This window comes from Prionailurus bengalensis, chromosome A3 (assembly GCF_016509475.1).
Source record: "Prionailurus bengalensis isolate Pbe53 chromosome A3, Fcat_Pben_1.1_paternal_pri, whole genome shotgun sequence".
Lineage (NCBI taxonomy): Eukaryota > Metazoa > Chordata > Mammalia > Carnivora > Felidae > Prionailurus > Prionailurus bengalensis.
Window position 1 is genome coordinate 27,686,576 of NC_057354.1, and position 20,964 is coordinate 27,707,539.

At 49.3% G+C, this 20,964-nt stretch overlaps 1 protein-coding gene across 3 annotated transcripts; it reads right to left on the bottom strand.

The window, feature by feature from the left end:
• Positions 1-1,479: 1,479 nt before the first annotated feature.
• TBC1D20 (TBC1 domain family member 20) lies at positions 1,480-19,942 on the bottom strand. Of its 3 annotated transcripts, XM_043602686.1 has the most exons (9): positions 19,724-19,927; positions 19,265-19,488; positions 11,879-12,064; positions 10,132-10,212; positions 6,463-6,649; positions 6,163-6,264; positions 5,090-5,231; positions 4,091-4,278; positions 1,480-3,819 (listed from the first exon to the last, which is right to left on the bottom strand). In XM_043602686.1, exons 3-9 carry the CDS (start codon positions 11,976-11,978, stop codon positions 3,564-3,566), a joined length of 1,056 nt encoding a protein of 351 aa, XP_043458621.1. In that variant the 5' UTR covers positions 11,979-12,064; positions 19,265-19,488; positions 19,724-19,927; the 3' UTR covers positions 1,480-3,563. The 3 variants fall into 3 exon arrangements, with proteins under 3 accessions (XP_043458621.1, XP_043458620.1, XP_043458622.1); XM_043602685.1 differs by lacking the exon at positions 19,265-19,488 and having other exon boundaries at positions 19,724-19,942; XM_043602687.1 differs by lacking the exons at positions 19,265-19,488; positions 19,724-19,927 and adding an exon at positions 18,109-18,221.
• Positions 19,943-20,964: the final 1,022 nt, after the last annotated feature.

The following is a 20,964-nucleotide window of genomic DNA, read 5'->3' on the forward strand; positions in this document are numbered from 1 at the left end:
CTGGCCCAACAATACAACTCAATTCTGACACTACCTGGAGACCTCACAGGTTAACTGGGTCCCACTTCAGATGCAGCTGCAAATGGGGCGCCCAGGCTGCCCACACTTCTCTCCGGTCAACCACAAATTCAAGGGTTTCTACAACACCCCCTCGGGTTCAATACTTTGCTAGAAGGGCTCACAGAACACTTTACTTACATTTACCGACTATAAAGGATACAACTCCCCAAACTAAAATGGAAGAGACGCAGGGGGCAAGGCTTAGGGGAGGGAGGTGCAGCGCCCCCAAACCCTCTGGGTGCATCGCCTCCTGGCACTGTGAGGTGTTCATCCAGAAGTTTTCCAAATCTCTGAATCCGGAGCTGGTGTAGCCATGGCTCCCCAGCTACTGCCCCCTCCCCCCGCCGCGCGCCCCCCCCCCACCCCCCGCCAGTCCCCTCACCTCCTTGGAAGTCAGTGGGAAGGGTAAAAGTCCCACCCTCCAAACCTGTCCATTCTGGAAACTCTAGTGATCCCACCTCATCCCCTCATTAGCAGAAACTCACAGGGAATCAAACGGAATCACCGTGAACAAAAGACGCTCCTATCGGGAAATTCCAAGGCTTTTAGGGGACAAAACGCAGTTATTTCTTCTTATGCCACACATACGCTTCCTTCAATGTTGGAAGGACCAAAATTCTCCTCTTTATATTTAACCATCAACTCTGATGAAACGGACGCCAAATCTGCCTCTCAAAACAAGTTGCTTGTTCAATGTAGCGGTCTGGTGCATGAGCTCCCATGGGCGGGGCAGTTCCCAGCCAGCCCCGTGCTCCGCATCTCGTTGGGTCAAGGGGCAGCTGGCCCGCGGTGGTGGGGCAAGGTCCAAGAGCTGAGCGGTGCCTGCTCCGTCTCGGGTGCCCCTCCCCTCTGGGCCAGGGAAACGCTAACGAGCATCCCAGACAACTCAGATGCTTCCTCCAGGATGGCCCCATCCTCAAGGTGGAGGCCACAGGCACCTGGCACTGCCCTGGGCCCCCACTACCCAACGGCTGGGAGTGTTGAGGATGTTGGAGGAGCTTGGCAAGAATAGCTCTCGATGGCTCCTCTGTGGCTGGAAATCACATGTGGAAATAAAGTTACATTCACATCAGACTCCGATGAAGGTCCCAAACCAAATGTCAGCCTTGCCTTTAGAGCCAAAGGCATCTCCAGAAATATGTGGAGAATAGGCAAGACAACCCCAGACTAATACCCCACGTGGCCTGCGCTGCTCAGCGGTGACCAGTACCCCCAGGCAGCACCTGGTGTGCGGCTGAGAGAGAAACGGCGGCAGGTAATCCCCAAGCTCCCCAGGCAAGTCAAGGCCAACCAAGAGTCTGCAGACTACAGCGCAGTCCCAGGCCCGAGGTGGAAGAAGGGAGCGCCCCAAGGCCAGGTGCGTAAGGCCAGAGTCTACTCCCCACAAGTGGTATGCAGGACACCATGTCAGGAGACTGATTAGTAACCACGTATGGCTATTTATTTTATACAGGGCACTGTACAAAATATTTACATGTATTCTTTACAGAACAGTAAACCACCTGAAGGTAAAGGATAATGCTTTCCTCTCATTGGCAGGGGGAACCCTGATATCAGCAAAGCCACAAAACAAACGAACCCCCTCCTTAGGCCACGGCGGGAGCATATGACACTTGCTTCCTGGCATCTGAAGGCCGTGGCCCTGGGACCCTGATCACATGCCCTCCTTCCCTCTTCCCCATCAATTCCTTCCAGGCCCCAGTGCTGGGGCAGGAGGCGCCCGTGCTGCCATCTGTCCGTAAAGATGACAGGGGACAAACTTGCTGGGGGGAGAAGACTGGGACTATCTGTCACATCACCACCTCAGGGTCCTGGAAGAATTTCCTTGGTCTTCACGAATCCCCCACTGTCTAGATTAACCCACCCACATTACACTCAAGCCCCAAGTGGGGCTCCTGCTACAGAGAATGACCCATCACTTTGACCTTCTGTTTTAAAGTGCTTAGTGTCACTTCACGTGACTTGGCGTAGACACCACTCCCCACTGCTCTGGGCCCGCTGGCTGCCTGGCACACTACATGCACTCCACTCTGTGGTCTGGGTACGCCAAGGGAGAGGACTTCTGGCATGTTCACGTTAAGAAAACACCTGCCAAGAGAACAGTGCCCCAGAGACCAGGGAAATGAAAGGACATTGCTGCTTCATACCATACGCCTCAACTCTTCAGAGCAGCAGAAGGCACTTTTGTTTTCAAGCCAGAGTTAATCTCAAAGAAACTTGGCTTCGCTTACAGGAAAAGCCGTCCAGGAAGGACCGAACGATCCATCTTGTCCCTTAAGTCCTGGAGGGTCCCCAAGAAGCTCAGGGCGGGAGCTGGCTGCTCTCGGCTTCCCCCAACCTCTGCAGGCTGCAGTGTGTCCCTTTCTGGTTGCTGACGAGTTTCCAGTGACATCTCCAACCAGGAAAGAGAGACCAGCAGTCGAGGGCATAAACTGAACCCCCCCAAATGAAGCCAGCGTGGTGAGCGGGTGCCTACATGGGAGCAGGAAAGTGGTCTGAGGGAAACAGGAAGGAAGGAAAGCTGGGCACGTGGGCACTCCGGAGGAGCGGGGCTGTTAGCACACAGCAACTCGAGCTCAAGGGAGGTGTTAAATAACTGGGGAGAAAGGAAGTTCAGGGTCTTAGAAGCTCATCCTTCTGATGAGAACTATTTTTCCCATGAAGGAACTATCATTTTTAAAGTGAGGGCACTTTACACGTTGGGTATGTGTAATTCTAAAAACAGTAATAAAAATGTCCTTTAAAAGCAACATCATGTGGCGTGTGCAAGAGAACAGACAGGAAAAAAAGAAACAAGGCAGGCAAAACCAGTTTGTATCTGGGCCCTACAACTTGATGTCCCTTCCTGTTCGACTGGAGATGCCCAAGTGCCTTCTAGGTTGAAAACAGGCAGGATTTACCTAGGAATCTAGTTCACGCCTGTCTGATCTCTGACCAGCTCCGCCAGCTAGCAGAGCTGCTCTTGAGAGGGGCCGGTCTTGGTCCCGGCCGGCAGCCTCTGTCCTCGCCTTTGCTCCAAGGTCCGACTTCCTCAGCAGCGGCTCCCTCTGTGTCTGACCGGCCGCCGCAGACAGAACCGGAGGAGCCGCGAGGCGGGCGCTCGGTGGCCCAGCTTACTTACCACTGGGCAGCCGAGAGGGTCCCCAGGCACCAGGCCCAGCGGGTTCCCACAGCCGTGGGCAGCTCAAGAAACCCAGTTCCTCCAACACGAGAGGTGGCAGCGGGAGGGGGTGGGGGGGGGTGGGGTGGGGCGGACGCTGAGTAACCCCCCCGGAAGGAGAGGAGTCCGCAGCCAGGCCTCCAAGTGCCGGCACCAGATGCCAGGCGGGCTCCCCTCTCGGCCTCTGAAGCAAAGGCAAACCACAGGCAGGGAGGGAGGGCCGGCAGGAATAGAAAACCCTTGACAGAAACCCTTTTAATAAAGGAAATTCCACCCCCTCCCAATCCTTCCATGGAAGGGTGAGACCTTAATGTCACGGAAGAGGAAGCGTCCTCTCTGGTGTCTAGGGGAAGAGCTGCAGTTGAAACTTCGGGGCCCACTCCAGGGCGCTCTTCACCACGGCCAGGGCGGCCGCTCCGAGCGCCACCGTCAGCCCCATCACCGCCAGTTTCACAAAGTGGTTGGTCCTTGGTTTGGTCAGGACATCTTTCGTTCGCTCCTCAGGCCGCAGAAGGCCCCGAAACCGCTGCCGCAGCACCGTGTCAGGCCTCTGCTGGGCCGACGCCAGCTCGAAGTCTTTGAAGGTAGAGGCTGCCGTCCTGCAGAGGGAAGGAGACGGAAAGAACGAGATGGCTCGAAAGAAGACAAGGAAAGAAAAACTGGATTATGAAAGAGGCTGAGGGCAGAGCCACCCACTGCTTCGAAGGCTCTTCTTGATAAAGACTCACGAAGACCAAAGTGGGGGTCCTGCTGGCGTAAGCTTAGATCTCTAGAAACACGGCCCGGCCCTGTCCCCAGCAGACACGGTCTTCACCGCTCCTGCTCACGTACGAACACCCCCGGTTCAACCGGAGCCTTGGCCTCACTCACTTCTCGGCCTGCTGCTGGGCAGCTGCATCCAGAGCCAGCTTGGACGGGGGAAACTGAACGAACAGGTCTCCGGCTCTACTGATCAGTGTCTCGTAGGGCAGGTCCTGAGGGATCTGGGACAACAGGTGGTGGACCGAGGCCATGTCGCAGTCGCAATCCAGGACCTCCTGCTCTCGATGCAACACGATCTGTGGGGAGCAAGGCCTTGCGTCAGAGACCAGAACATACGGGGCCTTCGCCACTGGCACGTCATTCTCCTTAGCGATGAATTTAAATTGGTGACAGACCGGGCTGGCCCTGCACCTTCAACAAAGTCTCGTGTCCATCTAGGAAGCAATAACGCACGTATCCGAGTGCTTTTCCCGGTGAGCTCGTCCTTCCTACAACCGGCAAACTCCCACCCCGGGATGTGGAAGGCTGACCAATAAAATGAGCGAGGTTCTTTCGGGGGGAAGAAGAGGAAAGGGGTATCGGGGAGATCCCTGGAGCTCCAACACGGAAGAAATGGATCAAAGCAGTAGAAAGAACAGGCTTGCTCCCCTCCCCAAAACAGCGAAGGGTTCCCGTGTGCTCCCACTTCCACTCTGACCTCCACGATCCAGGCCCTCCTAACTGGAGCCCCCACCAGGCCACGTCAGTGTCCTCTCGTCATACCGCACCTCGCCTCTTCCCGAGTCTGGAGCTGCGGTCTATACCACTTCCGGAAGACGTCAACAGGAACACTGACCATCCCTAACGCACGCGAGCGTTTTAAAGGTTCAGAGGAGACATGCGGTCAACAGACTGGTTTCACTTGGTCCAACCAAGCATTTAGCAAGCCTATTTTACACAGAACCTTCGTTTCCCATGACAGTCCCATTAACAATGCACGGAACGGTGTCCAGGGACGTCAGTCTGGGAAATGCTGTTTTTCCCATCTTTCCCTCGTCACCAGGTCTCCCTTGAGGGAAAATGATCATGGACGGTGAACCTAGTTGCCGGCTCACGGCCTGTACTTACCACGGCGGCAAAGTAAATGGGCATCAGCGGGTGGCAGGCGAGGAAGAAGTCGTATAACCGCACAACGTGCCTGAAGTCAGACAGGACATGCCCAAACCAGGTGATGAGCCAGCTGAGGGCAAAGATGGTTCCCACCTCGGCACTAGGGGCAAGGAAATCCAGATGTTAGGTTCCCTGCTGGGCTGTCCCTTCCCACTGTCGGGGGTGTCTTTGTCCTCCGCGCTTATGAGAAGAATTTGAGAAAGACACTCTCTGGAAAATTCAGCCACCGAGGAATTCAGCGTCTTCTCACAAAATACAAAGTCCTTAAAACATACCCACCATCATGACACTAATACTATGACAGGGTCCTGGTTGCCTTATCTCACTGGGTGTTTTCTTAATGGCCAAAAAATGTCATATACAGGAAGAAGTAGCTGTTTTCACAATGTACCATCATTTTCCTTCTGAGAAAGCCATATATCCGTCTGGGGGCACAGGCAATATACATATTCTCAGGCTTAAAGACATAATTGTATTAACTGTTCAGTTAAGAGATCACTGAAACACCTTAAGACACAGATACTATTTAAAAAAAAAAAAAAAAAAAAAAAGGGTGAGGTGCCGGTCAAAGACACATTGCCAATTACACAGAAGAGAAAAAAGTCCCGTGAGATTTGCAAAGAAATATTTCTTCTCCTTGGTATCTGGTGAGTAAAACAACCCACAGCTGACTTTGTCTTTCACGCCTGGGCATCCCACAGTAGTTATGTACTTCTCTGGTGGCAGTAACCTCAGAGTCTACCTCGGCACGCGGACCTCACCGACCTCTCCTCACCAGATGTAAAGTCCTCAAGGGCCTGTGCTGTGACATCTCTTGTATCCCCACAGGAGCACGGTACCCCCCAAATGCTCCCAGAATGTACAGAACTGGATTATCCAGGTCGCTGGCAGACAGAAAGGACGACCTGGAAGAACTTAACGCTCATCAACATACGATGATGGGGACACTGAGCCAGACTCGCGGGGAAGACACACGGGCCAGGAGAAAGCCGAAGGGGTGCGTCTGTGCGTGCACGGAGGGGCGTATATACCTCTGCATGAAGTCGTGGAGCTCTGGATTCACCTGGTCGATGATGGGCATCAGACAGTTTAATATGTGCTTGGTGTTGTCCATTGTGGGATCCATGAAATCCCTAGAGGGAGACAACGCACTGAGCTCTGTCCAACCGGACACCGGATCCGGGCTGAGGGGGCAAAACGGGGCTCCCACGCTGAAAACAATGAGCGGACACTGGGCCACTGGGCCGAGGAGTTCTCCCGGGGGCGGGGCGGGGGTGGGGGTGGGGCTCGAGCAGAGATCGCCTTCCTCCTCTGTTCCTCTGCACCGGTACCTGAGGTGGTGGGTGGACAATTTTTCTACCAGAGATGTCGCCAGCCCCTCGCCGACCACCAGCAGAAACGTGACCACGATGTCATGGTAGCCCTGATAGTAGTGCAGCTGGGGGTTGCGCTCCAAGATGAGCAGGATGATGTCGATCAGCTCCTCCTGCAGCCCCTCCCTCTGTTCCTCTGGCATGCCTGCGGAGGGGGGAGGGGAGATGCACTTGAACACAGCAAGCAGCCTGGTAACCAGGAGGTTAGGACGCACAGCAAAGGAGTTCCAAAGCGTTTAATTAAAAACAAAAACAAAAACAAAAACAAAAAACCGAATTAGGAACAATTGGGCAACACGCTGGAATCCACACACCATCGATAGCACCTGGCACACGGGAAAGAGCCAGAGAGCAGCCACCGGACTCCTTCCTAACCAGGTCCCCGCAGCGGACACTGCCAGGGGTGTGGCTATGTGACGGCACGAGCCTCCTGATGTGCGCGCCGAGAACACAGGATCGCTTCCGTGGAATTCCCATCGAGAGCGCATAAACCTGGGGCGCCTGGGGGCTCAGTCGGCTGAGCGTCCGACCGGCTCGGGCCAGGATCTCAGGGCACGGGAGTTGGAGCCCCGCGTCGGGCTCTGCGCCGACAGCTCGGAGCCTGGAGCCGGCTTCGGATTCTGTGTCTCCCTCTCTGTCCACCCCTCCCTCGCTTGTGCTCTCTCTCAAAAATAAATAAACAACAACAAAAAAAGCACACAAACCTGAATCTAATCATAAGGAAATACTAGACAAGCCCAAACCAAGGGAAATTTTACAAAAATAACTGAGTCATAAAACACAAAGGAACTCTTCCAGGTTAAAGAAGGCTAAAGAGAAACAATGACTAAATGGGAAATGAATGCATCTGTATCTCCTTTTCCTGTGAAGGACATTATTGCAGTAAACGGTGAGACCTGAATAAGATATACACGAGAAGCAGTATTTTTCAGTGTGTTACTGACTTTAATAAGTGCACTGTGATTATGTAAGGGCCTTGTTTTAGGAACCACACCTTGAAATATTTAGGGGTAAAGGGGCAGCAGGTCTGTAATTTATTCCTAAATAGTTCAGAAAAAAAAAGTGTGTGTGTGTGTGTGTGTGTGTGTGTGTGTGTAAGAAAGACACAAAGCAATATGAAAACAGATATAGTAAAATGCTAACATATAAGGACATCTGGGTAAAAGTTATGAGGAATCATTTGTCTTATTTTTGCAACTTTTCTATAGATATGAAACTACATAAAAATAAAAATTTAAGAATTGTGTGTTCCCCTTTAAGCCAACCTAAGCATCACAGGAATCTAACCTTTTTTTTTAAATTTTTTTTAATGTTTATTTATTTTTGAGACAGAGAGAGAGCATGAATGGGGGAGGGGCAGAGAGAGAGAGGGAGACACAGAATCCGAAGCAGGCTCCAGGCTCCCAGCTGTCAGCACAGAGCCTGACACGGGGCTTGAACTCACAGACCATGAAATCATGACCTGAGCCGAAGTCAGACGCTCAACCGACTGAACCACCCAGGCGCCCCCCCTTTTTTTTAAGTTTATTTTTGAGAGAGAGAGAGAGAGAGAGAGAGAGCGAGAGAGAGAGCGAACGCATGCATGTGAGGCAGGGAGAGTTAGAGAGAGAGGGAGAAAATCCCAAGCAGGCTCTGCACTGTCGGCACAGAGCCCGACACAGGGCTCGAACTCTTGAACCGTGAGATCATGACCTGAGCTGAAATCAAGAATCACGACACCTGACCAACTTAGCCACTCAGGCACTCCCCCAGGACTATATCTTGATCTAAGATATTCCAGAAATGGGGGCGCCTGCCTCAGGAGATAGTGCAGATAATGCAGCTGGTTCTGGCAGTGGTCAGTATGGCTCCTCTGCTCATGTGACTTTTATTTTTTTATTTTTTGGAAGTTTATTTATTTTGAGAGAGAGAGAGAGAGCTTGCGTGAGTTGGGGAGGGGCAGAGAAGGAGGGGGGAGGAGAGAGAATCCCCAAGCAGGCTCCCTGCTGTTACTCAGAGTCTGAGTCGGGGCTCAAGAACCATGAGATTGTGACCACAGCCGAAACCAAGAGTCAGACCTTTAACCAACTGAGCCACCCAGGCGCCTCTCATGTGGCTTTTAGTATGAAAATGCCAAAAAAAAGCGTCTGGGTAGCGGGGTCGGTTAAGCCTCCAATTTCAGCTCAGGTCATGATCTCGCGGTTCGTGATTTCGAGCCCTGCGTGGGGCTCTGTGCTAACAGCTCAGAGCCTGGAGCCTGCTTCTGGGTCTCCCTCTCTCTCTGCCCCTCCCCTGCTTGCTCTCTCTCTCTTGCTCTCTCTCTCAAAAATAAACATTAAAAAAATATATAAAAATAAATAAAAAAAAGGAAAGAAAGAAAGAGAGAGAGAGAAAGGAAGAAAGAAGGAAACTGCCAAAACGTGGCCTTGTGAGCTGCTTTGGAGGAGTGGCCCCAGCACCGCTCTCCCACACCATTAGCCCTTCCAGTTATGACAGACATTGAGAGAAAACAGTTCATGGAAGCGCCCAAACGACCCTGAACAAAGGGTTTAAGGTAAAAGCAAATTCATCTGTTGCTCGTGTTTACACCACCTCTTCTCAAAAAGGCATACTGTAAAAGATAAGCCAAAAAGAAAATGGAGCAGACCAGCTACGATGGTTAGGGAAAGTAATCAAGGCAGAGAGACTGACCTAAACTCTGAAGTTTCAGAGTAAGAGAGGTCGGCTAAGCGCAGAACAACACGGACGCGAGAAGAATACGAAAGCACGTGGAAAGGTCAGCCCATACAAAGAGCCTCACGCACCATCGGTCCACAAACGGAAGAAGCAGAAAGGGTTCCAAGGAAAAGATTAGCTGGGGGGAAATGGGGCCTTGGCCCGTGCGGTCTGATGTGGACTTGTAGCCCAGGGAAAGGGGACTGGGCCACGGGCACACGTTCTTAAAAGCTACCGGCCACACAGGGATGGCGAGTGTCACCGCCTTGGAGCAAGGCTGCAAGCGGCGAAGAAGGCGCTTTAATGGGCAAAATCTGAGCCAGAGCACGGTTTTGGAAGAGGGAGGCAAGGGGTTTAGAGGCTCTCGTCCCCTGCAGCAATTCTCCTTCCTCCCCGGACCTACGCAAAGGCGAGGCCGCCAGAGGGAGAGGACGGGATCAGAAGCACGAGGTCTGTCGCCCAGCTTCCTCTGTGGCGAAGACAGAGACCAGAGCCGGCCACTGTTCTCCTTCTCCCCAGCGTGGGAAGCAGTTTCTCAAACAGCCCCTTTAACCACGCAGGGAATGGCCTCCCTTCCAGTCCAGGGACCCAACAGAGGCATGTGGGAGAAACCCCTACTTAGAAATCCAATCGGATGAAGGTATGCCTGGCTCTTGTTAGCGCCCACTGGTCAGCCAAGCTGCTCTTTAAAGCCAGACAATGGCTACAGCGGTCCCTACGGAGTCTCTCCCGTGGCTCTGAAGGGGGAAAAACCCCTAGGGTTTTCACCCACCACCTCTAGGCCAAGAGAAAGGACTTCTGGCTCAGACTTTGGCAGTGCGGGGTCTGAAGGTGACCCAGTCGTGAGTACAAGGTCCCCGACCGGGTCCCGCTGGGTGCAGTTGGGGCGGGAGCTCCTGGGGCGGCAAGACCGAGGGAGCACTTGCTTCTCACCGGGCGGGAAGCGCCGTAAGGACCGGCGGACGTCCAGCAGCACTTGCTGGTAGTCCTTGCTCACCTGCCGCAGGTCCTTCCCTGTGGGAGGAAAAGGAACGCGTTACCGCAGCAAAGTCTGAGAAGCCGGAGCAGGGACAAGAACATTCTGCTATGGCACCAAAGGCCGGGAGGGCACACTTAAGCTTTTTCCTCAAGAGGACATATGACACGAGAGACAACGTGGGGAGAGGAACCCCCAGGTTAGCTCCAAACCCGCCGTTTCATTCAAGCTAAAGTGACCGTAAGCGGAGGGACACGGACTGTCCAGGAGGCAACCCTGAGACAGAAGGAGCAGTGCACAAGGAGTCAGGAGGCCAGGGGCCTATCGGAGGCTGCTACCGTGTGTCACCAGGGGACGGCCCTGAACTTCAAGGTCCACGTCTGTAAAATGGGGATATTTCCTTCCATATGCACCTCTCAGGTCACTGCAAGGATCAGTTGAGATCGCGGATGGGGAAACCACAGACTGCTGGAGAAACTCAAACATCTGCACAGCCTAGGGAGCACTGAGCTGCTCAGAAAGGAGTATTAAGATAAACGCACACAAAGAAGTACCTCACCTCTCTTGACCCTGAAGTTCTAGGACTGAGTGCAAACAGGAGCGGGTCCTTGTGTTCAGCTGCCAATCCAACACTGAAAATACTGCGGCAGCCTCTAGCTGCTGTATATACGCAGCAAGCGCACACTTTCCTCAACCGAACCGACTGTTCTGTAACAAGTGCGCATTTCCATCACAACTACAACCGAAAGCTACCGAGGAGCAGGTGTAACACATCCCCACATACAGACTTCATCTTATAAAGATCTGGGAAGTTTGCGATCTGAGAGAAGGACATCATCCCAGGAGTTAAGAGTGTGAATACGGTGATGTCTCTTCCTTCCAACCCACAGCTGACTGCGCCGAGGCAGCCGGTTTCAAAGAGACTAACAAGAGGCGACTTAACACCCACTCGGCTGCAGTGTGCACCGTGACACTGCGAGCTTTTGATCAGCAGAGGCTGTTTTAATCATCTCTAGTACCTGGCGCACAACAGGAGCACAAGGACCACCTGCCAAACGAGTGGAAGAATCTCCAGCACCTGGACTTCTGCTATACACGGCAGGAAAGCCACCAGTGTTGAGTGAACGAATGACAAAGCGGATTCTTTATTTCACAGTACTTTCTTCGTATGTTGTGCTATATTCCAAGAAACTCCTTCGACTGCATGGGCCTTGCAAACTAGTTAAGGAACAGCTTTTCATACAGTTACAGAATTTGAGCTTTCAAAAGAATCTTAGTATTTCCCAACAAAAAAGTTTCGTTTGGCCTTGTTTTTCTTAAGGACCGGAGAAATATTCTCTCTCCCCATGGCCTAAAGTTTCTCAAAATGGAGTTCATTTGCACCAGAACCAGCTGGGGTGCTTGTTAAAATACAGATTCCTACAACCCACCTCTAAGTGAACACAGACCAGAATATAAACTCCCCCACTTAGCCGATAAAAGCTACCTATCAACCTCGTAAAAGCTCACTCCATTTTTGAAGAAAAGTCTTATCAGTTTGGCCTTATTTTCAGAGTGGGCCCAATTTTTAGAGTGGGCCCTAAAATGCTTCAGATTTACTCATCTACAACTGGTTTAAAATGAGCATTAAGAATGAAAGATCCTGAAATTCTTTTGTCCTCGCATCTTAGACAAGTTCCCCTCACAAACACTCCCCACCATTACCTGATATAGGAGGTGGGTCATTGGTATTGACATTGAGGAGCTTGGGCCACACTTTCTGCCTGATCTCATCAGTCAGGAGCCCTCCTTCACTGATAGCCATGCGTCTAAGGGCAGCCACATCAGTGGGATCACTGTTCAGAGCCTGGTAAATCTCTGCCACTTTCTTTTTCCTTTTGGCGGTGAAGTCTGCAAAACAAAGGGGAAAAAGGCATTAGGCACGTATTCAGCATGTGTACATTTTCTGCGCAGGGCTCAATCTCCTTATTTGATTTGGGGTACAGGTATTCTTAAAGTCCACCTACAAACATGTAATTAGCACATAATGTGCAAAACACTAAGGAGATATACCATGTAAGTAACAAGCAAGGAATTACAATTACAGTAAGTGCTCATTAAACTCAGGCACATCTAACATTTACTGTTAATGTTTTAGGATAAGATAGAATAGGATAGTATAGTATAAGATAGGATAGGATAGGACAGAATAGAATACAATGCTTGTTCTTTCTTAATCCCAAACTTCACAGAACATACATATCTCTTTATATAATAATTTTTCCTGTTTATATGCATATCGCCAAAATTCAATACTGCATTTTAAAATAAAACCACGAGACAAAAATTTTCCAGTTACATGCTAATACAACTGGTAACATTTCAGAATTACACAGAGACATTTTCTTTCTTTCTTTTTTTTCCCTAAGTTTATTTAAGAGACAGAGCGAGTAGGGAATGGGCAGAGACAGGGGAAAGAGAGTGCCCCCAAGCACGTTCCACACTGTCAGCGCAGAGCCCGATGTGGGGCTCGAACTCACGAACCATGAGATCATGACCTGAGCTGAAACCAAGAGTCCAATGCTCAACCAATGGAGCCATGCAGGTGCCCCTTTCTTTTTTTTTAAGCTCCACACTCAATATGGGGCTTGAACTCATGACCCCGAGATCAAGAGTTGCACAGTTTATTAACTGAGCCAGACAGGAGACCCTACATATTTTCAAAAACAGATCAAAGGGTATACTTGGGTCTCCAGCGTGGCTGGTGATAAGACAGGCATGATAGTTGCACACAAAGCAACTGTTTCCTGATGACCATATTAAGTAAGGGTGATGTTCTAAGCATCTTACATCCCTATGTGATAGTTTATTTATACACTGGCATTTTACTGTGTTTAAATTCCTTTTTAGGAAATTGGCTGAGATTTGTGGTTGATGTGTATCATATTATAATTTTTCTATTGAAAATTATGTGGAGGGACACCTGGGTGGCTTAGCGGAAGCATCCGACTTGGGCTCAGGTCATGATCTCACGGTTCATGAGTTCAAGCCCCATGCTGGGCTCTCTGCTGTCAGCACAGAACCCACTTCATATCCTCTGTCTTTCTCTGCTCCTCCCCTGCTGGTATGTTCTATCTCAAAAATAAATACATCAACCTAAAAATAAATAAATAAACAAATAAATAAATAAATAAATAAGCCATCTCCTTAAAAGAAAAAAAAAAAAAAAGGAAAAGAAAATAACGCAGAAAACATGCTTTCACAATTTAATGTGGAATGCCTAACTTTCGGAACTGTGAACTGCAGACGCAAGTTAAACAAGCCAATACCAAAGAGATGTTACAAAGCAGTGTACCATAATTGCCCCAAAAAAGGGATGTGCGGACACCAAGAGCTCAAAGAGACCGTTGTAGGTCAGGCTAACTTGAGAAGGCACTACCGGAGAGTGCAATTTCAAAAGGAAGGGGAGGATTTCAAGAGGCAGGGGGCAGGGTAGAGAGAAGAAAGGCCGAGAGATAAGAAACACAAGTCCCTTCCATCTAACGTAAATCGACTCCTTAAAAAATGTTTACGTAGCAAATACGAGGTGCAAGACACTACACTTAATGTAAGTGGAAGGTAACACTGGAAGGAAGTTTGGGCTTTAGAGAAGATGAACGCTGGAAGTCGGTTAGGCTTTAGAAGGGCCACAAAGCCGCTCTCTCTCAACTATAAACATTAAAATAAAAAAAAAGGGGGGGGGATGCCTGGGTGGCTTAGTCGGTTAGGCATCCAACTTCGGCTCAGGTCATGATCTCACAGCTCATGAGTTCGAGCCCTGTGTCAGGCTCTGTGCTGACCGCAGGAGCCTGGAGTCTGCTTTGGATTCTGTCTCCCTCTCTCTCTAGCCCTCCTGGCTTGTGGCTTGCGTGCTCTCTCTAATATAAACATTTAAATAAAATAAAAATTAAAAACAAAAAAAGGAGAGCCACAAAGCAACTTTCCTGAGTAGTAGTTTATTCTGAGACAACAGTCCACAAACTGTTTCCGGGACAAAGACGCACATTATTAACACCAATGAAAGGTGGTCCTGGTTACCTACCTACCACAGTTGTGACACACTAACCACATAAACAGGTATCACTGCACTGCGGTCACATGCAACCAGAGGTGCAGCTACAAATGCAACACAGGTGACTCTTCACCCGGGGAAACCTGTCCTCCTGGCTAGACTGTTATTTTCACCTAGTAGGATGACCGTCTGCTCCTGTTTGTCTGAGACATTCCTGGTTTGCGCCTAGAGTCCCAGTATAATCATCCACGTAAATCCTTCCTGCCAGCTGCACTCTCAGAAACGTCCCAGTTTGGATGCTCAGTTAAATGGTTACTCTACCTAGAAATCATGAAAAAACAAGTCCTAATGCCCTCTGTTAGCAGAGCACCTAGCTAGTCAGACGTTTGTTTATAAGGTGCTTTAAGTTCTTGGCTTGAGTGTGTGTCCGTCTGTCCGTCCGCCCTTCCCTCCTTCCTTCCTCCCTTCCGTCTCCCCAGCCACTCATTAGTCTATCCATCCATGTATCAGTCCATCACCTAATGAGCATCTACTGGTAGTTAAGCACCACACTGGGATAAAAAGATGAATATGACCCCTCAGCCTTTGAGAGGCTCACGTTGGGGAGGAACACAATTATGATAGAACAGAATCATGACGAATTATGAAAATCCAGAGGAAAGAATGCCTACTCCTGGGGCAATCAGGAAAGGCTTCAATGAAAATATATTCTGCCACCTTCTTAAAGCAAATTTTGCACATGGAAGACTGTGCTGGAGAGCATTCCAGGCAGAGGAAAGAGTACGTGCAAAGACCTTATCACATGAGAGAAACACCACCATGTCCAGAAAACACAGAGAGAGTCTGTGAGGCTCAAGTGTTAGGTAAAGAGAGAAAACAGAACCTGGGAGGACTGCAGGAAATGTGGGTCATAAATGAGTCTGGGTTTTATCCTGCACTCAAGAGGAAGACAAGGAAGGAATTTTAAACTACGGGTCAAAGGGCCATCCTTTGGAGGAGAAGACATGTAGACATGTGGAAGAAAAGAAGACTTTTTTTTTTTTTTAAGTTTATGTATTTATTTTGAGAGAGAGAGAGAGAGGCTGAGCACACAAGCAGGGGAGGGGCAGAGAGAGGGGGAAGAGAGAGAATCCCAAGCAGGCTCTGCACCACCAGCACAGTGTCCAATTGGGGCTCAGACCATGAACTGTGAGATCATGACCTGAGCCGAAGTCAAGAGCCAGACGCTTAACTGACTGAGCCACCCAGGAGCCCCAAGACTTTTTTTTTTAATGTTTATTTATTTAAAAAAATTTTTTTTAAATATTTATTTATTTATTATTATTTTTTAATTTTTTTAACATTTATTTATTTTTGAGACAGAGAGAGAGGATGAACAGGGGAGGGTCAGAGAAAGAGGGAGACACAGAATCTGAAACAGGCTCCAGGCTCCGAGCTGCCAGCACAGAGCCCGATGCGGGGCTCGAACCCACGGACTGTGAGATCATGACCTGAGCTAAAGTCAGCGCTTAACCGACTGAGCCACCCAGGCGCCCCTAAATATTTGTTTTTGAGAGAGAGACAGAGACAGAGTGTGAGCAGGAGAGGGGTAGAGGGAGAGAGAGACACACACACAGAAACCTGAAGCAGGCTTCAGGTTCCCAGATGTCAGCACAGAGCCGGACATGGGGTTCGAACTCACGAACTGTGATCACGACCTGAGCCGAAACCAGATGCTTAACCGACTGAGACACCCAGGTGCCCCGAAAAGAAGACTTTTTATATAACAACATAGGCTGGGACGAAATATGGCAGGGATTGGATTAAGTTCTGGCAAAGAAAGAAAAAGCAGCAGATATAATATATATATATATATTTTTATATATATATATAAATTCCCCCCCCCCCCAATTTAGAGTGCCCTTGTACTTTCTACACATCACAAACTAAGAACACTTAGAATGATAACACTGAATACTGCTTGAGGTAAGCTGACATTTAGAAATCTTGTTAACCTACTTGTTAAGAGTGTGGAAAGATTTCCTCAATTTGTTTAGATATCTATCCATATCACCCCTCTTCCCAAGTAAGCTGCTTGGCAATCTGAGGGAAAGGAAAACTGTTGCTAGTAACTTGGGGGAAATAACACTGTCTGCAATCAGCCAGATTCCCATTATGCTTTGGCAAATAATCTGCCAGAACTTTAACTAATTCGGAACCACAGCTCCAACACTTATCTCTCCTAACACTCTACTCTGATTTTGTTTTTAATCCTGCATTTCAAAATGCACTCCTGTCTTCTTGGTTTTTGGCACTCTGTGGGAACCCAACAAATATGTGCAGAATAAAATAAATAATTTAGCTCAGCCACTGCTCCTCTGGAAAAACTGGGCTACAGCAAATGACATTCTTTTTCCCCATGCTCCTGTTAAGAACGGGCTCACTGCACAACTCTACATAGGTTTCTAGACTCTTTGGCCTTTTTCTAAAGTTACTGGTACTTCCCAGAGTAGGATACTGCTCCAATGTGGACTTTAGCTGCTGATATTTAGGGTCCAATATCAAAGGCACGCCTGTGTGTGCCACTCCCCTCCTTCAACAAATATTTACTGCACCTAATATATAGGCTCTCGTTGTGATGTAAAAAAGGAGAAACGAGAAAACTCAAGTGAATTGCAGACGGAGAAAGCACAGAGTGATAAGGTCAACTGCTAAGCTACACAACAAGGAAGAAAAGGTTAGTGGTGTCAGCTAAACAGCTAATTTGACCTCAGAGAGAAAAATCATAGTCCTATTCTGGGGATGTGCAGGAAAACACCGAGGTTTAACATCTACGATCTACTTCAAGAGAAATTTTATGTATGGATTTTGGGGTGAGACGCACATTGCTACACTTGAGACATCTGCATATAGGTCATCCAAAGTCCCCTGAATCCTTTCTTCTCCAGTTTCGTTTTGCCCCCACTTAAGAGAGAGATGTATTATCTATATATTCCGAAGCTGATACTTCCAAATTCCTTTACAGTAGAGGTCTTGGCTATCATAACCATGACAGAATGAAGTAACTATCCTACAACTGGCTGCAAAATGTAAGACATTGCTACTAAAAAAAAAAAAAAAAAAAAAAAAAAGCCTGATATCTGAAAAGTAATTCCCTCAACAAAGGGGGAACAATGATATAAGTGCTATTTGACCTGTTCTCCGTGAAAATTATTTTAATAAGAGAATTGAAACAGTGGTTCTTAACAGTTCAGAGAAGGATGGCTGAACCCATTACTTTCTCACACCTCTCTCAACTCTGGCTGCAGAACCCAGGTAAAGATCCTCTAAGCAATAAGTATCTCCCAAAACCATCTGATGTATACAGATGGTATATTAAGATGTATCTTAATATACAGGGAAAGGACAATGAGAAAAGATAAACAAACACTAGCTATGCTTCCTCTAAAAGTTTTTCCATATCAGCACAATACATATTAGTGACTTAGATGAGGTAAATGATGCTAGACACTTAATAACGAAATCTGTGTGAGAGTACAAAATTCCATACCGATTATTCGGTTTAAGTTTGCATATCAAGAATGCTTTAGCCTTCTTCTTCTTCTTTTTTTTTTTTTAAGTAAACTCTACCTCCTCAAACTCACGACTTTGAGATCAAGAGTCTCATGCTCTACCGACTGAGCTAGCCAGGCACCCTGAGAAAGCTTGACAGCTTTTAAACAGAAGTCAAACTCAAATCAAGCAACGCTAGCCTTAATCAAAACAATGGAAGGCCCGGCCAGAGGGGATAGAGAGTCCCCCTAAACAGACACGCCCCTGCCCCATCCCTTGAACTCCTAATGTTGACACTGGAAAATAACTTAAAGTTTTATGTTTGAACTTCATATCTGTACCAGATAAAGACAGTGGGAGAGAAACGCCTTACCTTACTTGGAGTAAGGTTCCTATTAAAAACAAAAGAAAACAAAGTAGCCTCTGTTTCTGGAAGTCCTAATTAGTTTCAACAAACAGTATCCAAATTAGCAGAGATCCATTAACTACCTGAAACATGAAGACAAGTATGTATTAAGAAAGACTGCTTTACCCTAACAATAAAGAAAAAATATTCTAGAGAGTAAACCACTCTGATCGTAAAGTCTACAAAGGGGGGCTTCCAGTATTAGTAACTTTGCCACCAAGTCTCCAATAGGATTAAAAACAGAACAAAAACATTTAACAAAAACAAAAACTCTCATCTCTAAATTCCTCCCATTCATCCAGAGAAGCAAAACATCAAGGAAACTAGGTCTCACAACCTAGGCACAGCCACACGATATAACAGGTCACAAAACCCATACGACTTGGGGCACTACTACGCCATGAGGACAGATGCCAGTCATACTAAAACACCAGCAAAGGGTTTACAAAGGCCAAAGAGCCCAAAGAAATAATACGAGTGAGCTCCACTTCCATCCAGGATTAGAACAGGAGAAAAAGAAAATAACAGAAAATGAGCCCAGAGAAACAAAGTGTGGACACCAGGTGCTTCACCAAAAATGTGGGTTGAATACCTGGTTGGTTCTATTCTGGGCAGCGCCCATCAGAGGACGGAAAGGTGGGAAAGTTACCTTAGTCTTAGGGGACAAAGAGATTATTTTACTCGGTACAGAGTAAACGTGAATAATTTTACGTGCCGTATTTTAACTGTCCGTAAAACATATTCAAAACCAGTGCACAATGAAACCATGGTTTCACAGAAATTACTGCTTGGTATGAAACTATGAAAACTTGGGAGAATCGCTTTCTCCTACAAAATTAAGTAACATTCAAATAGGTGGCACAGGACTGAGGCAGAAAGTAGATTAGTGGTTGCCAGGAGCTGTGGAGACTGGGGAATGGGGAGTGATGGATTTCTTTTGGGAATTAGAAACGTCCCGGAATCAGACAGCGGCTATGATTGCACAACACTGTAAATGTGCTAAGAACCAGTGAACTGGACATTTTAAAAGGCTGGATTTTTATGGCAATTAAAACAAATAGGTGGTACACGTACACCGCGTAAATCAAGCGGGTGAGCGATGAATGAAGTTTGGGAAACTTGCCTTACAACTAGGGAGGAGGCACCAGGAGCGTGCGGACGTGGCCGGACAGCCTCGGGCCGGGGGTGGAGGCTTGGCCTCAGTTCTCCGGGAGACCCAATTCTCTCCAGACGTGACGAAGCCGGACCAGATTCCCCCGCCCTTCCTTCGCACAGGGGACGCGAGTCTGCCAGCAGGGTTCCTGTGGTCTCAGCATCCGCTGACTCCCCAGTTCCAGGATCGCTTCCCTTTCAGACGTGACCGGGCCCATCACCCTTTTCCTCTCCCGCCGTCCCGACCCCGGCCCGCGGCGCTGGGCGCACCCCGCGCGGTCCCTCGGGCCCCTCCTGGACGCCGCCTGCGCCCGGGGCCGCTCCTCCGACAGCTGTTCCTTGCCTCCCCCCTTCTCCACCCGCAGGGCCGCCCCTGCCCCTCTCGTCGTCCCCGAAGGCCGCTCCTCGGCACCCCCGCCGGCTTCCGTACCTGTCTTCTCGGCGCCGCCGTCCCAGCGGCTGGAGGTGGGGCCGTCGCCTTGCGCACTCCGAAGGGCCATGTCCCGGGGGCCCGGGCCCGGGCCCGAGCCCCGGCTGGTGGCAGAGCCGAGAGAAGACGCGGCTATGGCCGCGGGACCCAGCGCCGGCTCCGCCGGACAGGGTAGGGATCGGTCAGCCCGCGGCGCGCAAGCGCGCAGGCGCGCAGGCGTCCGCGCGGGCCCCGCCCCCGCGCCTGCACGTGACCAGCCGCTACGCTAGGCCGACGGCTGTCGGGGGACACGCGCGCGGGCGCCCTAAGCGGCGAGAGGAAGCGCGCGCCCCGGAGTTCTAGCCGAGCTATAGCGCGCGGCACACTTGAGTAGGTGTGTACGGGACCAGATTTTGTCATTTCTTTTGCTTTTCCTATCTGTAAAGTGATAATGATGATAAAAGTACTGTCTTAACCAGGTCTTTGAATATAGAAAATCCCAGAAACCGAGACTCGTGATTGAGTGTAGAGCACAGGGACACAGCTCAATTCTTGTCTGCGGGAATGATGGGACCGAGACAGGCTCTCCTCCCCGTCACAGCTCTAGGGCTAAAGTGTGTGGTCCTAGCAAGGCTTGGGCCAACTTTGATGCTCTGTAAAACAGGGGAGTGGCTGGCTCTCGGGGAAAAGGGAAAGGGAAAAGCTACTGTCAAATGCTCAGCAACTGGAACAAGGTGTCCCAGAGGAGGTAACCAGTTCTTGTCTCAGGCTGGTTCCTCATCTCTGGGCAGCACGTTGTCTAACTACAGTTCGTCACCGTGAAGCTCTAAGTGAGAGCAGGACCAGAAATACCAGCCTCATAATTCCCCATGCCTATTCTTTTTGAAAGGAGCACTAGGTGGTGAACGAGAATTTTTAAAAAGTCTTCCCGGGCCAATAGAAACCAGCCTGTCGCTTGAACATTGTGATGGCCAATGCCCATTGGCCTTGGAACCTGTAGGTAAGCCAGGGCCTGCTAGGCTGGCCTGCCACGGGGCCCAGGACACCGAGAAGTATGAATATCTTGAAAGACCCTAAATCACAAAATAGAGATGGAACGCATTTCTTTGTCCAACAACTATTCGTGGTCCTTACCCACACCAGGCCAGTGTTGGGACCCCAAATAACGAAGCTTTGTTCTCTGCTCTCCAGGACAGCTCAAGTTGGTAGGGGAGGTGGACTCAACTTACAAGAGATAAGTTCTAGGAAAGCGGGAAAGAAGC